Raw genomic sequence first — 13612 nt, forward strand, 5'->3', positions numbered from 1 at the left:
TTTCATAATAAAAAAGTGCGTATCGTATCGTATCGAAATCGTATCGAAGTTGTGAGCCAAATATCGTATCATATCGTTTGGCACACCCCTAGTTCATTGTGATGTTTACAAATTGAAAATGTTGTAAAATATACATTTCTGTGAGTAAATTTGTGTTGTTTTAACAGTTTGAGCTGACAATAGAGCTGCCCCCAAATCCCTTCCCTTCAATGAGGTGAGACAATTAGCTGTTGGCATAGAGCAGTGGTTCTCAACCCTTTCAGGCTGTGACCACCCAAAATAATCATATTTGAACCTGGGACCTCCCAAAATAATCATATTTGAACCTGGAACCTCCCAAAATAATCATATTTGAACTGGGGACCCCCCACCCCAACAAGCACGTGGAATTGTAGGCATTACATTTAGTTTGACTTGGTTCCACAGATAACATATTGTGAAAATAGTTGTGAGCTTGTTGTGAGGGTATTTTTAAAACTATATTATTTGACAATTTGGCCAATGTTTGACCAGTTTTTATTATAGTATATAGTATTGTTTGTTGATTACTTTTATAAAATATATATCATTTTTACATATAATTTCTTTTAAGGTATTAAAAAAGGTCTCAAAAGTCCTTAAATTGTCACTTCACTGTCATGTGGGGACCCCCCCAAAATCATGTGGGGTCCGTGGGGACCCCCCTGGGGGTCTCGACCCACAGGTTGAGAACCACTGGTATAGACTCACTGTCGGGTAGAAACTTTGTACAGGAAATGTAAAAAAAAGCCTTGTTGCAATGGATCCAATGTGGTTATTATTTAGTCACAAAGCTCTTGTAATACTTTTCATTGGTTAACCACTTTCACTAGTCAAAAACATTTCAGAAAAATGAAAACATCAGACTACGGCTTTTGTTCCGCATTCATTTACTGGGGGAAAACAATGTAACATGTTTAAATATGGAGTTACGAGGTTTCTGCCCGACGGAGACGGAATAATGCATGATAATAAACGGCGAAGTAGGATTGATTGATTGTCTTATTTTATTTGATGTGTGTGTGTGTGTGTGTGTGTGTGTGTGTGTGCGCGCGTGTGGCTTATTATTGTCTACACTTATTTAGCTTTGTATACTTGTGTTTGTCTACTAGGTTTGTGAATGTGGGCTTTGATCATTACCACCAGGAGAGAGCAGAGCATGAGCTGGTTAGGATGGAGGTGTTTACTAATACTATAGGTAACACACACACACACACACACACACACACACACACACACACACACACACACACACACACACACACACACACACACACACACACACACACACACACACACACAAAGCCTTCATAATAATAATATTTTTTCATTTATCTCATACTTTTCCCTCTGTCTTTGACAATGCCTGTGCCTAAAAACAAGAGAGTAAGTGAACGTCATGCTAAATTAAATTACGATACAAATGAGGGAATCACATAATCGACTTGATCAACCACATTTTTAAATACCAAAAAGCTTGCCTTCATGAAATACTAGCTGTTATATACATAAATGACAATATGATATATGAAATGACCTGATCTATTGAAATGAGCTGAATCAGTTGCTAAACAAGATTTTGCATCAATAAAAACAGGTGACAACAAGAAGCTAGTGAGTTTGTCAATGGCACCAAGTCAGGTGTTTATTTGCTTATTTAAAGACAGAACTTGCCCTTTTTAGGGTAGACTCATGAGCTTTTAGCAGAAAGGACAATTGATAGATTCACGTGATGAGGAAATTGAAGGCATGTTAAATATGAATATCATGATTTGTTTTACTGTAAACATACCAAGGGTCCCAATCATATGTGATTTGATGTCATATATGATATACATTACGTACGTTGTGGCTGAATCAAAACCAATGTAAATATACATACAAGAGCCTAAACAAAAATAATAACTACTTCTTTGACCTTTATGTAAAAAGTATTACATTTCTTGATTTGAGTTATTTGTCTCAATGAATGCTTCCACTACAATGCCTAATAATTATACACTGATGTCCACCTACGCCCTGTGTTTATTTTCAATAAACACATGGCTCGCTAACTGAGCTAAAATACTGTAGTAAAGTAAATATAATAAAACCAAAACCAAACTAAGTTACGTGGTTCTCAAAGTGGGTTCCAGGGACCCTCAGGCTTCCTAGAGGGTGTTCCAAATGGACCCTTACAGGTCTGTTACTCTGAGAGTGTACAAAGTAAGGTTCCATTTGTACATTATGGGGGTGGTTTGAAATGAAAAGGTTTCAGAGCCACTGAACCAGTAAAAAAGACAGAAGTGTCTTTTGACGTAGGTAACAGCACCCTCTTGTGGATGTTTACAGGAAGTATGTGTGTGTGCTACAGCCAGCCTCCAAATGACAACCAGGAGCTAACCTACACCATTGTCCTGGTTCACAAAGGTAGGCGTGTGTGTGTGTGTGTGTGTGTGTGTGTGTGTGTGTGTGTGTGTGTGTGTGTGTGTGTGTGTGTGTGTGTGTGTGTGTGTGTGTGTGTGTGTGTGTGTGTGTGTGTGTGTGTGTGTGTGTGTGTGTGTGTGTGTGTGTGTGTGTGTGTGTGTGTGTGTGTGTGTGTGTGTGTTGAGAAACAGACATTGTTAGGACAGTTTTCCTGGTCCTCACAACAAGATAAATTGTTGGTTTATGGTTCAATATTATTTGGGGAGTTTACAATTAGGAGGAATTCAGGTTGGGGTTTAGGATTAGGCATTTAGAGGTTAGGTTTAGTGGTCGGGTTTAGGATTAAGCATTTAGAAGTTAGGTTTAGGGGTCGGGGACGGAGTTGTGCCTTATTTATACTTATTATATATATGGCCGCCCGCAGCTACGCATACTATTGCATGTGTCAATCACCCGAAATAGCATTTGTCCAATCATACGGTTCACTGCAGCTCAACAGTCAATGTGAGAGATGGTCAGGAGATATCTGAGGACTGTGTGTGTGTGTGTGTGTGTGTGTGTGTGTGTGTGTGTGTGTGTGTGTGTGTGTGTGTGTGTGTGTGTGTGTGTGTGTGTGTGTGTGTGTGTGTGTGTGTGTGTGTGTGTGTGTGTGTGTGTGTGTGTGTGTGTGTGTGTGTGTGTGTGTGTGTGTGTGTGTAGGATGCAGTAAGACCTTCAGAGTAGCTCTGAACAACAACAGCCCCCATCAGACAGAGACACACCCCCAGCTTCATCCTCTCTTCCTCCCCATGGGTTTGTGCGCACACACACACACACACACTACATTTGAATTATTTCATTTTGATGTGCACAAGAAGCGCATGCATAATTAACTCACAGAGGGCAAAAAAATATAACACATTGATGTTTTACCAAAGGCTTATATTTCATAAGTTTGGCTGTAATTAAACAAATGTCCATGTAAAGATCAAATGGGCAGCATTATTTAAAAAAACATTTTTAACATTTTTTCAAATTTCATTAATGAACACAATATCTGGAATATCCTGCAATGAACCGACATCTGCGTCATTGTGATGAAACCAGTCTAGATTCACAGTACTGTGTTTAAACATTTCTGTTGTCCTTTCCTGTACTTCTCTGATGCTGTCTGAGACCAGATCAGGTGCTCAATCAGGTCAGAATCAGAATCAGAATCAGTTTTATTGTCACATCACAGGTTTACAAGGTAAAAAAGTGGGTGAAATTCTTTTTTGTACATCGTTCCCATCGCAACGTTAGTTTCCATAGAAAGAAGAGGGGGGGGGGGGGGGAGAAGAAGAGGGTGGGGGGCAGGTGGGAAGGAGATCAAAAACAAGAGAGCAACAGAAGGCCAGACAAGTTATCTACATATTTACAAATTACCTGAGATAATAAAAAAACTAAAAAACTAAACTAAGGTGCCTGAGCATAGCAGCAATGTATTGTATACTGTGCATGTTATACTTATACTGTGCATGATAGACAAAGGACGTTAAGGTGCTTAGAGGAAAAGGAGCACAATAAAAAGACCCAAAAAAAGTCAGTGCGTTATACAAGGGATTAAGGTGCAAAAGGTCAGTGCGTGTCCACCTAGAGTGGACTGACCCTAGTATAATCCGCATGTAGCTCCATGAGGGAGTGCAACAAAAAGTCATTTGTACCTGGTGTAGTCCACAGGTGTGTCCGAGGGGGGGCTAAAGTCCAAGTAATTGTCCCTGGTATAATCCACAGGTGTGTTCAGGAAGAGCCAGAAAAGTCTGCGCCGCCTGCTGTCAGGCCGCCTGCTGTCAGGCTGCTGCTGAATGGTCTTATAATATAGAACTGTACATTGAGCAGTTAAATATATATATATATATATATATATATATATATATATATATATATATATATATATATATATGTGCACAAGATATATGTGCACTTCTTGTGGCTGCAAACGCACGCATGCACACAGTCACACACAGCCCCTTGACAGACTAGTGTGTTTTACAGGGTTCTACATGCTGGTGTGTGTATCTGGGTGTTTCCTTCACTGCATCAACAGCAGACAACAGGAGATGCTCTGTCACTCTCTCTTCCTGTCCGGTAAGACTCCCTTCCTTCTATGTCACTGTATACACACATGACGTACACTAACGTTGTATGTCAGGGAGAGGTACATCATCATAATTAAAAAATAAAACTCATTAAAAAAAGCCCAAAATAGCAACAACCTCACAACGCGTTGCAGTGTGATGCATTGTGAGCTTGTAGATCGTCTATTTCCGCTATTTAAAAAAATAATTCTGGGTTTACCAGAACTCAGGGTTAGTTCCACCTCCTGAGCAGGCCCCAAATTAGGTTCTGAGAACCTCATGAGAAATCGAGTCTCCATATGGAAACAAATCCAGAACCTGTCTTATAGAAACAAAACCAGGAGACCTGGTTCTGCCAGACCCAGAAGGAACACATTCCTAGTAGGCAACACCTACCTACAAACCACTTTATAAGTTAAAAGTATAAATCATTTTAGGCATTTTGTGTGTGTGTAGCATTTTGTGTATAGGGGTATTTGGTTGTAGATTTGTGTATAGGCTAGACCAGCAAACCTTCCAGTCTGATTACATTCACCTGTCCCTTGTCAGTCAGTGCACAGAATATGGGCAGAAGGGCTTTGAATCCAGCATTTCATAAGTTTAGGTAATTTACTATACATCCACACGGCGTAGTGTCATCAGTGGGTCGTACCTAGGGGGGCGGAGTCGCTCGGGGGAAAACACAGATTTCCCCCAGCTGTTATAGACAGAGGGATGTGGGGTTTTCAAACTCATATGCTGTAAAAGTATACCAATTTAAAAGCAGGCGTCATGGCTTGCCAGATCACAGGCACAGAACCTTGTTGCCACTCGTCAAGGAATGCCACATTAGCAAATTAAACAAGAGTCCGACTGGAATGTTGTCCTGACTGGACAGAGGATCCAACACAACACAATGGCCCGAGGTTATCTGATTTAATCGCCTGGTAAGAGACACTATTACATTTTCTATAGAAATGATCAATTAAACTTATCATAATATCAAAAAGCAAAAGCCATTCATTCATCAATGATGTTTATAGAACACGTTTTAGTGAATTCCAAGTACAGGAGACATCGACGCCATTACAGTTTGGAAACGCAACATGCAGCGATTTACAAGCCAAACCCAGCTATCCTCGTTTAAAAAACTACAGAAAACACAATTGTTAATCTGGCAATGAAGACGGAGCTAAAGCAGTGTGTAAATCCTGCATGATATTAAATGACGCACTTCGCCAAATGGTAATGGCGTCTGTGCCGTTCACAAAACAGTCTCTAAACTGTACTTCAAATTCACTATAAACATTATTGATGACTTAATGGCTGTTGGGTTTTGATATTATGGTAAGTTTAATTGATCATATCTTGTAATAGTGTCTCTACCAGGCGATTAAACACTGCATATGTAAACATGTTTTGTAACAAGGAGCGAGACGAGAGGTAACCAGAAGACTCGCCCCAAAACACGCTCGCCCCCATTTTTCTCACCAACCAGCGGTTCTTGTATTCTTGTATTTGTTTTACGGTTTGAAATAAGTTCAGGGTTAGGCATAGTTTTACTGAGGTTCAGTTTAGGAATAAGGTTATGTTTAGCAGTTTAGTCATAGTTTTACTGAGGTTACGTTTAGGAATACCAGGTGAATACCGGCGGGTTTGCCCCGGGGCGACTGTGTTTTGGGGCGAGTGTTTTGGTATTCAGACGGAGCTGGAAAGAGGGAAACAGATCTCCGGTCTCAGTGGTGCTTGTGCTGAAACTTCACTAATGCAATAAGACAGGGGTCTTCAACCTTTTCAGGCCAGGGACCCCCAAACTGATGGGGAGATGGAGCAGGGACCCCCTACCTCGTAGGGTAGGGGGGGCTACCACATACATTGTATATTTATGTATACAATTGTGTTTTATATTGCCTGCTCCTACGCACCTGCCCCAGTAGGTGTGCAAAATAAAAATTCTCTACAAAATATGTATAAACATACCATGATATTGTTCATTGTGCCTCCATTTATCTGTTTGCTATGGATTCATGTTATGTTTAAAGACAATTTGACATTTTGGGGAATTTCTTTTTCTTTTTTCTTTTTTTTTAAAACAAAAATATTGTTTAATCAAACAACAATTTCGCGGACCCCCTGCAGTACCTCCGCGGACCCCTTAGGGGTCGCAGACCCCCTGTTGAAGACCTCTGCAATAAGATATAAGGATAATCTGATAAACCACATGAACCCCAGCTTACGTATTCTGGGGGGAACATAAACCAAACATTGCCAATCTAGCTCACAGTTACAACGCGTCGCGTTCCGACGCGCTGTGAGCTCATAGATTGTCAATGTTTGGTCTTTTTAGTCACATATATCTTAATAATAAGTCAGCTTTTCCGAGGGCGAGTGGACGATTGTGTTCCAGCTGTCCTTCTGATGGATTTTTCTTGGCTGACAATGTTCGTCCATAAAATAGCTCTGAAAGTGATCCAAACGATTGTGTATGATGTAACTCTATGAGGCAGATCGTTGTGTTTTCCCCCCGAGACAAAATCGAATGGGGCTTTCCTGGGCGTTCCCGTCTATCTCCGTGTGTATCTATGCTGCTTGTGTAGTAATAAACCTCTGAAATAAGTTATGTAGAACAACAAAATTGCCTAAAAGTAATCCAGCGGACAACAGCAATACGTTTTAAATGAATTTAATGCAATCAACTACAAAAAAAGCCATGTTACTGTATAAATAAAACGTATGTTAACTTAGTAGCCTGCCTTCGGGACTCTCCTGGCTGCCGTAGAGGCCTAGATTAAACCAACTAAGGGCTAAGAGCAATAGCCTACATCCGTGATGTAGCCTAAACTTAAAAAATAAATAAATATCAGCAACCATCCTGGGTCTAGAGCTAAAAAGACAGCGGGTAATAATGAACCAAACTAGGCACCACAATGACAACAAGTACAGATCCTGTACAGTTACACGACACATGTTTAAACCAGTTGAATTAAAGGTAATTCAATGTTTGTTAGTGTCCCCATTCACTGCTGGTTCAAATGGTAGCAAGTCCAGACCATAGACTGTATAAAAGAGATGGACAAAGCCAGACCGCTGGCTTCTACAGACCGAAAATGAAGCCGATTGTTCAGGAATTTGAAATCCGCCATCTCAAATACAATCCAAAAAGCACGTCGGGAACAGGAACCGGAAAACAATCCCCAAAGAATGCTATTGGTTGGGTAGCTTGTCAATCAAGAGTGGGGGCGGGGAATGAATGCTATTGGTTGTGTAGCTTGTCAATCAAATCATCCCGCCCCTCCTAGAGAATAGCCTACTTTATCGTCAATTTTGAAATAAATTGGACCATAGTTTAGCAAAACGCATGTCATGATGATTGAAAGGAGACTTTAAACTAGCGACTGGAAGCATATAGAATTTATGAATTTTTTTATTAAGGTAAGAAAATCTAGTCTAAAGTTTGTCAAAAACCCATCCACTTGCGTTAAAATTTATTCTTTCTGACACCAGCAGGGGTAAAACAGCGAAACTACCGGCCATTCATATGAACTGTCTCTTCCGTATTGGAGTCAATGTAAAAATCTCAAGCTGGCCCCTTGGTCCAGACCTGCTCTGTTGCCCCTGGTGGTTGAAATCTGAAGCGTTCCTGAATGGCTGGGGAGGAAAAGAGGCCCTGGGTCTGGCAAAGAGCTGTCTCTGTGTCTCTGTGTGTAGGTTCTTCTGATGCATTTTTGGGTCTTTTTTTTTCAAGATTTTCTTTTTAGCTTTTATGCCTTTTATTGCTAGGTCAGTAGTCTGACAGGAAATGGGGAGAGAGATGAGGAGTGACACGCAGCAAAGGCCGTCTGGATCGGGACTCGAACCCGCGACGCTCTGTCAGGCTACTCTGGAGCCTGGGTGCCTGGACCGCTATGCCAGCGGTACCGGCCAGTGTTGGGTCTTTTTATCTGTGCGTGTAAACCTGTAGGTTCTGATGGAGTCTTGGGTCTTCCGGGCCTGGCGTCCAGCACTGTGGTACTGGGTCGGCGCGAGGAGTCCACCGCCTCCCTATTGGACCTGGCCAGTGGGCGGGCCTACACGGCTGCGCTCAACCCCGCCTACCTTTTCCAGATACTGGACGGAGACCCGCCTACCTGCACTCCAGAGTGAGTTGTCAATTAGATCAGCGGTTTACAACCGGTGGTCCGGGGACCACGGCGAAATGAGTTAACATAGCGTCAGAATCATTTGAACCATTTAGCTTTGGCTATTCAAAAATAGCAGATATACAAGCTCATAGCGCTTCACCGAGTGCCGCGCTATGAGCTTGTAGATCTGCTATTTTTGAAAAATCTTGAAAATGTGTGCATATCTTTGAAAATATTTATTTTTAACTCCAATCTCTGCTTCCTGGGGTCCCTGGCACAAAGTATTTTCAGATGGGGATCCGCGGCCAAATTTAGGGGTCCTTGCATGAAAAAGGTTGAAAACCACTGAATCAGATCATTACTTTTACTAAGTGATGGACATGTTAAGGTGCTTTTTTACCGGTTGTGACTTTCAACACAGTCTCACTGCCTGTCTTTATGTATTTATTCATGTCTCTTTCTCCCTCTGCATGCCTACGATCTGTCTCTCTGTCATCCATCTCTCTCACCATCAGTTCTACTTCTTCCACTAAATGTCCTAGTTGTAATGCAGTCACTCAGTCTTTACCGCACCCTGCAGGCAGAAGAACCCCGATGTATGTCCCAGTTTGGGTCCTGAAGACGACCCACCCATCCGGCCCATCTACCCTGCCCGCCGTAGCAGCAGGAGGCCTGACGCCCAGCGCCTGGCCGCCCTCCACTGTATGCTGGTCTACATGGGAGATGACCCCCAGCTGGAGCTAAAGGTAGGGCACGGTTCAATTCAGTTTTCTTATAGTGCCTCTAGACAAAGTTGTCTCTAGACACCTTTACAAATCGAGTAGTGACCCCACCCTTGAGCTAGCAATTTTTGTGACAGTGGCAACGAAAACACTCCCCCATTAACCCATTAAGACCTGAGGCCGATTCTACAAAATGTCTTCTAAATCCTAAGGGTTTTCTGAAAAAGCTTATGTTGCTATATCAGCTGTAAAGTCAAGTACACTGTGAGTGGTGGTCAGTGGCCTGAATCGTGCCAGACTGCCAGTATGGTTCTTCTTCAGATTGTCAGTAAGAAGGACAGGCTATTGGACAGAGTGCTGACCATGTTTCAGATGTTGTCTGTGGCAGTAGCTCTAAATGATAATGTCAATATACATAAACACTTTTGCTGGATCGCAGCAAATGTGGTTCTTTTTTGTTCCGGGGTGAATTACTTAACCCATTAAGACCGGGAACGCATCTGTGTCATTTTCAGATTTCTTTGGCTATTCAAAAAATCTGATTTGAGTTAAAAATGTTAGCTTTAAAAATATATGTACGGTAGGCCTACATTCAAAGATTTGCACAAATTTCCCACGATTTTTCAAAAACTAGCAGATCTAAATCACACACTGTGTGTCAAGTTCTTTCACAGTTCAGCTCCAAACCCAAGACAAGGACACAACTCAGTGTTAAACTCAATCAACTCCTTTATTTCTCCAACTCTTATATTTCATTTTGGTTGGTTTCTTTTTGTTGATTGGTCAATCATAGTCAGGTTGTAAACCTTAAGACAGAAAAAAAAAGGTTTAACAACATTGCCGTTCTACAACAAATTAGGGTATTTTTCAAACAACTCATATCTCTTTAGGGTTTCAAACAATAAATGTTTCAAACATTAAATTATTTAAAACAATAAATGTCCTAAAACAATTAAAGCCCTTAGGCCAAACAACAGTGTCTTTAACCAATTAATGCCTTAAACAAGTTATTAAAGTCAATATTTTTAATTAAACATTTTAAATGAATTAACCAGTCTAAATGAATCAACCATTTAAGTCCTTTAAATGGAATAAAGACATCTTAGGAAAAATAGCTGATCCACAAGCTTGTAGATCAGCTCTTTTTCACTTAGCATTTTAAGCCTTTTTTAACATGCCAAATTCATGAATTCCACATTTTAGTAGTCTTAAAGGGATACTTCACTTTCACATAAAATAAACATTAAAAATAAATATTTAAAAAAAATGAAAAGTTATGGCAAAATAAAGGCCCCCTCACACATTAGTAGGACACTCTAATGCGTGAGAGGGCCGTGATTTTTCCATTACTTTTTTCATTTATTTTTAATATATTTTTTAAATGTTTATTTTATGTGAAAGTGAAGTATCCCTTTAACTCAAATAAACCATAACATGGTAATTTCATGAATTTTCTACATTAAGAGTTTTAAATCATTAACAGAATTTTTAACCTTTTTAACTTTGTATTATTTTGCATTTCATACTTTTCTTTCCAAACACAAAAAGAGGACAATGCTACTTAATGTGTGTGCAATGCTGCAATGTGTTCCTTGATTTAAACTTAACCAGTTAAACATGAACACATTATAAGCCACATTTCAAACACATAAGCAGTATTGCAAAACAAAGTAAATAAAACCAGTTCACCGACCATTGGCGTCTTTGGGCTGAACTTCTTTGGTAGAACTTGGAGTTCCTTCTCTCCTCTCTGAAGTGTGTTTGTATAATGACTGAGCACCTCCATTCCATTTCAGGTGCTTCTGATCAGGTAATGAGCGGCCATTTTACTGCTGCATTCTGGGAAATGTAGTGTAGAGCAGGGGTGTAGTTTTGACTATACATGGGCCAGTAGGAAGAGAATTGGCACTAGGCTCTCAGCACTAAGTCAAAGCTCCCTTTCTGAGTCTTGACTTAACACTGTGAGCTTGTAGATCTGCTATTTTTGAATAGCCAAAGTATAAAACAATGGTTTACAGTAAGTGGTTACACAGATGCATTCCCGGTTGTGATGGGTTAATGAGTAGGTACTGTAGGCCTGAGACAGAGACGCTAGTGAAGCTGATGCAGTCAGACTTAATGGAGCCAGCACTGCATCGTCTTCTTCCCTTCTTTGTAGAGAAAATCCATTTCTCCTTCTCTTTCTGTCTGTCATGACTTATTGTCGGGTTCTCTGGCCTTTTACCAGATCTTTTAAGAATGAGTAAAGATACATTAATTTGTGTCAAGTACTGGGCGATATTGTCAAAATCACACATTAATGTTTGACTGAATACCTTGATATCGATAATGTCACGATATTATGGGGATAACTATTGTTGCTTTCAGAAGATGGTTGCACACTCCAAATGGAGGAGAAATGATCATTAGTGGTGTGGATATGATGAGCTAATGGTTAGAGGCATCCGTTTGTCACTTTCACTCAGTCTAATCAGTTTTGAAAAATGTATCACTCATTGCAGCGGTTCCCAACCTTTTCTTGATCAGACGACCTCGAAAGCATTTGCGGCCCACCCATCCTGACCACTTAACAATGTTTTACTTAACCTTTTCTATTTTCTATTCACCCTATTTAATAGTGAAAATAGCCGATCTACCAGCTGGTTGATCGGCTATTTTCACTATTAAAAAGAGCTGAAGTGGGCCTCCAGGCACCTATCCTTCAATGTATGCTTCAAATGTAGCCTGACAAGTGTCGCAGGTTCGAGTCCCGATCCCGGCGGCCTTTGCTGCGTGTCACGACCCATCCCTCTCCCCATTTCCTGTCGGCCTACTGTCCTATCTGTAATAAAGGCATAAAAAGCCCATGAATAAATCTAAAAAAGGGCTTGAGTGGTTTAAGTCATTTAAGTTTGGGTCCCGAAGGGACATCGAATTTATCTTTTGGATCTTGAGCAGAAAAGTTTGGGAACCCCTGGTTTTAAAGTACAACTGTTAATGCAGAGCTTTGTGATAATCCTCCCACAGATCATTGACTGGCTTTGTGACAACCAGATGGCCTTTGAATCCTTTGACCAGATCCAGGAATTCCTTCTAGGTGGGTCTCTTCTTGTGTTTGTTTTTTAACTCGTTCAATCCGGGAACGCATACTGTGTCATTTTAGATTTTTTATAGCTTTAACCATTATTTTATACTTTGGGCTATTCAAAAATAGCAGATCTACAAGCTCATAGCGCGGCACCGAGTGTCACGCTACAAGCTTGTAGATCTGCTATTTTTTTAAATTTTTTATCTTGAAAATATGTGCAAATCTTTGAATGTGTATGTTTTTTAAAGCGAACATTTTAAACTCAAATCTTTGCTTCTGGGGATTCTACAAATGCCTTCTAAATCCTAACATTTTTCCTTATTTTGCTATAATATCAGTGGTTATTTTTTCATCATGTCAAGATGATACGTACGTATTTTGTCCGCGGACCCCCCCCCTCCCCGCATCTAAAAATATTTTGTTCCAGGGACCCCCAAAAGATTTGAGTTAAAATGTTATATATATATTCAAAGATTTGCACACATTTTCACAATTGTTTTTTCAAAAATAGCAGATCTACAAGCTTATAGCGCGGCACTCGGTGCAGCGATATGAGCTTGTATATCTGCTATTTTTTTTATAGCCAAAGAAATCTAAAGTGACACAGATCCGTTCCCGGATTGAATGGGTTAACACTAGCTAATAGAACTAATGGTTTGACTTTCCCCTCGTCGTCACGGGAAGAGAACCCAACTGACAAAGCCTGGCCCCCTACGACTGAACGACAACAACGAGAATTTAGTTTTGCTTGCAGTGAACTTTGGAGCCCACCCCCAGGGGTCCCGGACCCCAGGTTGGGCAAGACGCTACACTCGAAAATGCTCCCTTAGCAATTTATTAAAGCTCAAAGTGTCACGTGTGGTGATAATAAAATGCCAGGGGAGCTTTTCTGAGCATGGGGGAACATTATTTTATTTTACCTTTCATAGTAGTATAATATTTGTCGTTTGGATATGCATGCTTTAACACTGTTTTTATTAAGAGGACACAGCTCAGTGAAATTATGTAAATGAGAGGGAGGAAAAAAAGGAAATAGCGTACAATAATAGCCTTAAGCCTCAGAGAGGGGAACTAACTGCAAAGGAATAATACAGTTTTTGAAATGAACTCGGTGGAACTGGAATGTTGTCAACGCCTCTAATATCGGAGCGTGTGAGACAGATGGCCGCTGGCATTACGTGTTCTGTTTGTTTGGATAGCAAT

At 40.6% G+C, this 13612-nt stretch overlaps 1 protein-coding gene across 2 annotated transcripts in view; it reads left to right on the top strand.

Moving 5' to 3' along the window:
• gsap (gamma-secretase activating protein) overlaps nucleotides 1-13612 on the top strand; it is a 92259-nt gene that overhangs the window by 14175 nt on the left and 64472 nt on the right. For both annotated transcript variants that reach the window (XM_080420735.1, XM_080420736.1), the window contains exons 11-18: nucleotides 168-214; nucleotides 1131-1216; nucleotides 2350-2427; nucleotides 3124-3216; nucleotides 4438-4530; nucleotides 8461-8638; nucleotides 9201-9366; nucleotides 12349-12418. In XM_080420735.1, the coding sequence (XP_080276861.1) occupies nucleotides 168-214; nucleotides 1131-1216; nucleotides 2350-2427; nucleotides 3124-3216; nucleotides 4438-4530; nucleotides 8461-8638; nucleotides 9201-9366; nucleotides 12349-12418 (811 nt within the window). The remainder of the gene's footprint in view (nucleotides 1-167; nucleotides 215-1130; nucleotides 1217-2349; nucleotides 2428-3123; nucleotides 3217-4437; nucleotides 4531-8460; nucleotides 8639-9200; nucleotides 9367-12348; nucleotides 12419-13612) is intronic.

This window comes from Gymnoscopelus braueri, assembly GCF_963280865.1.
Source record: "Gymnoscopelus braueri genome assembly, chromosome: 23".
In the NCBI taxonomy this organism is placed as follows: Eukaryota; Metazoa; Chordata; class Actinopteri; order Myctophiformes; family Myctophidae; genus Gymnoscopelus; species Gymnoscopelus braueri.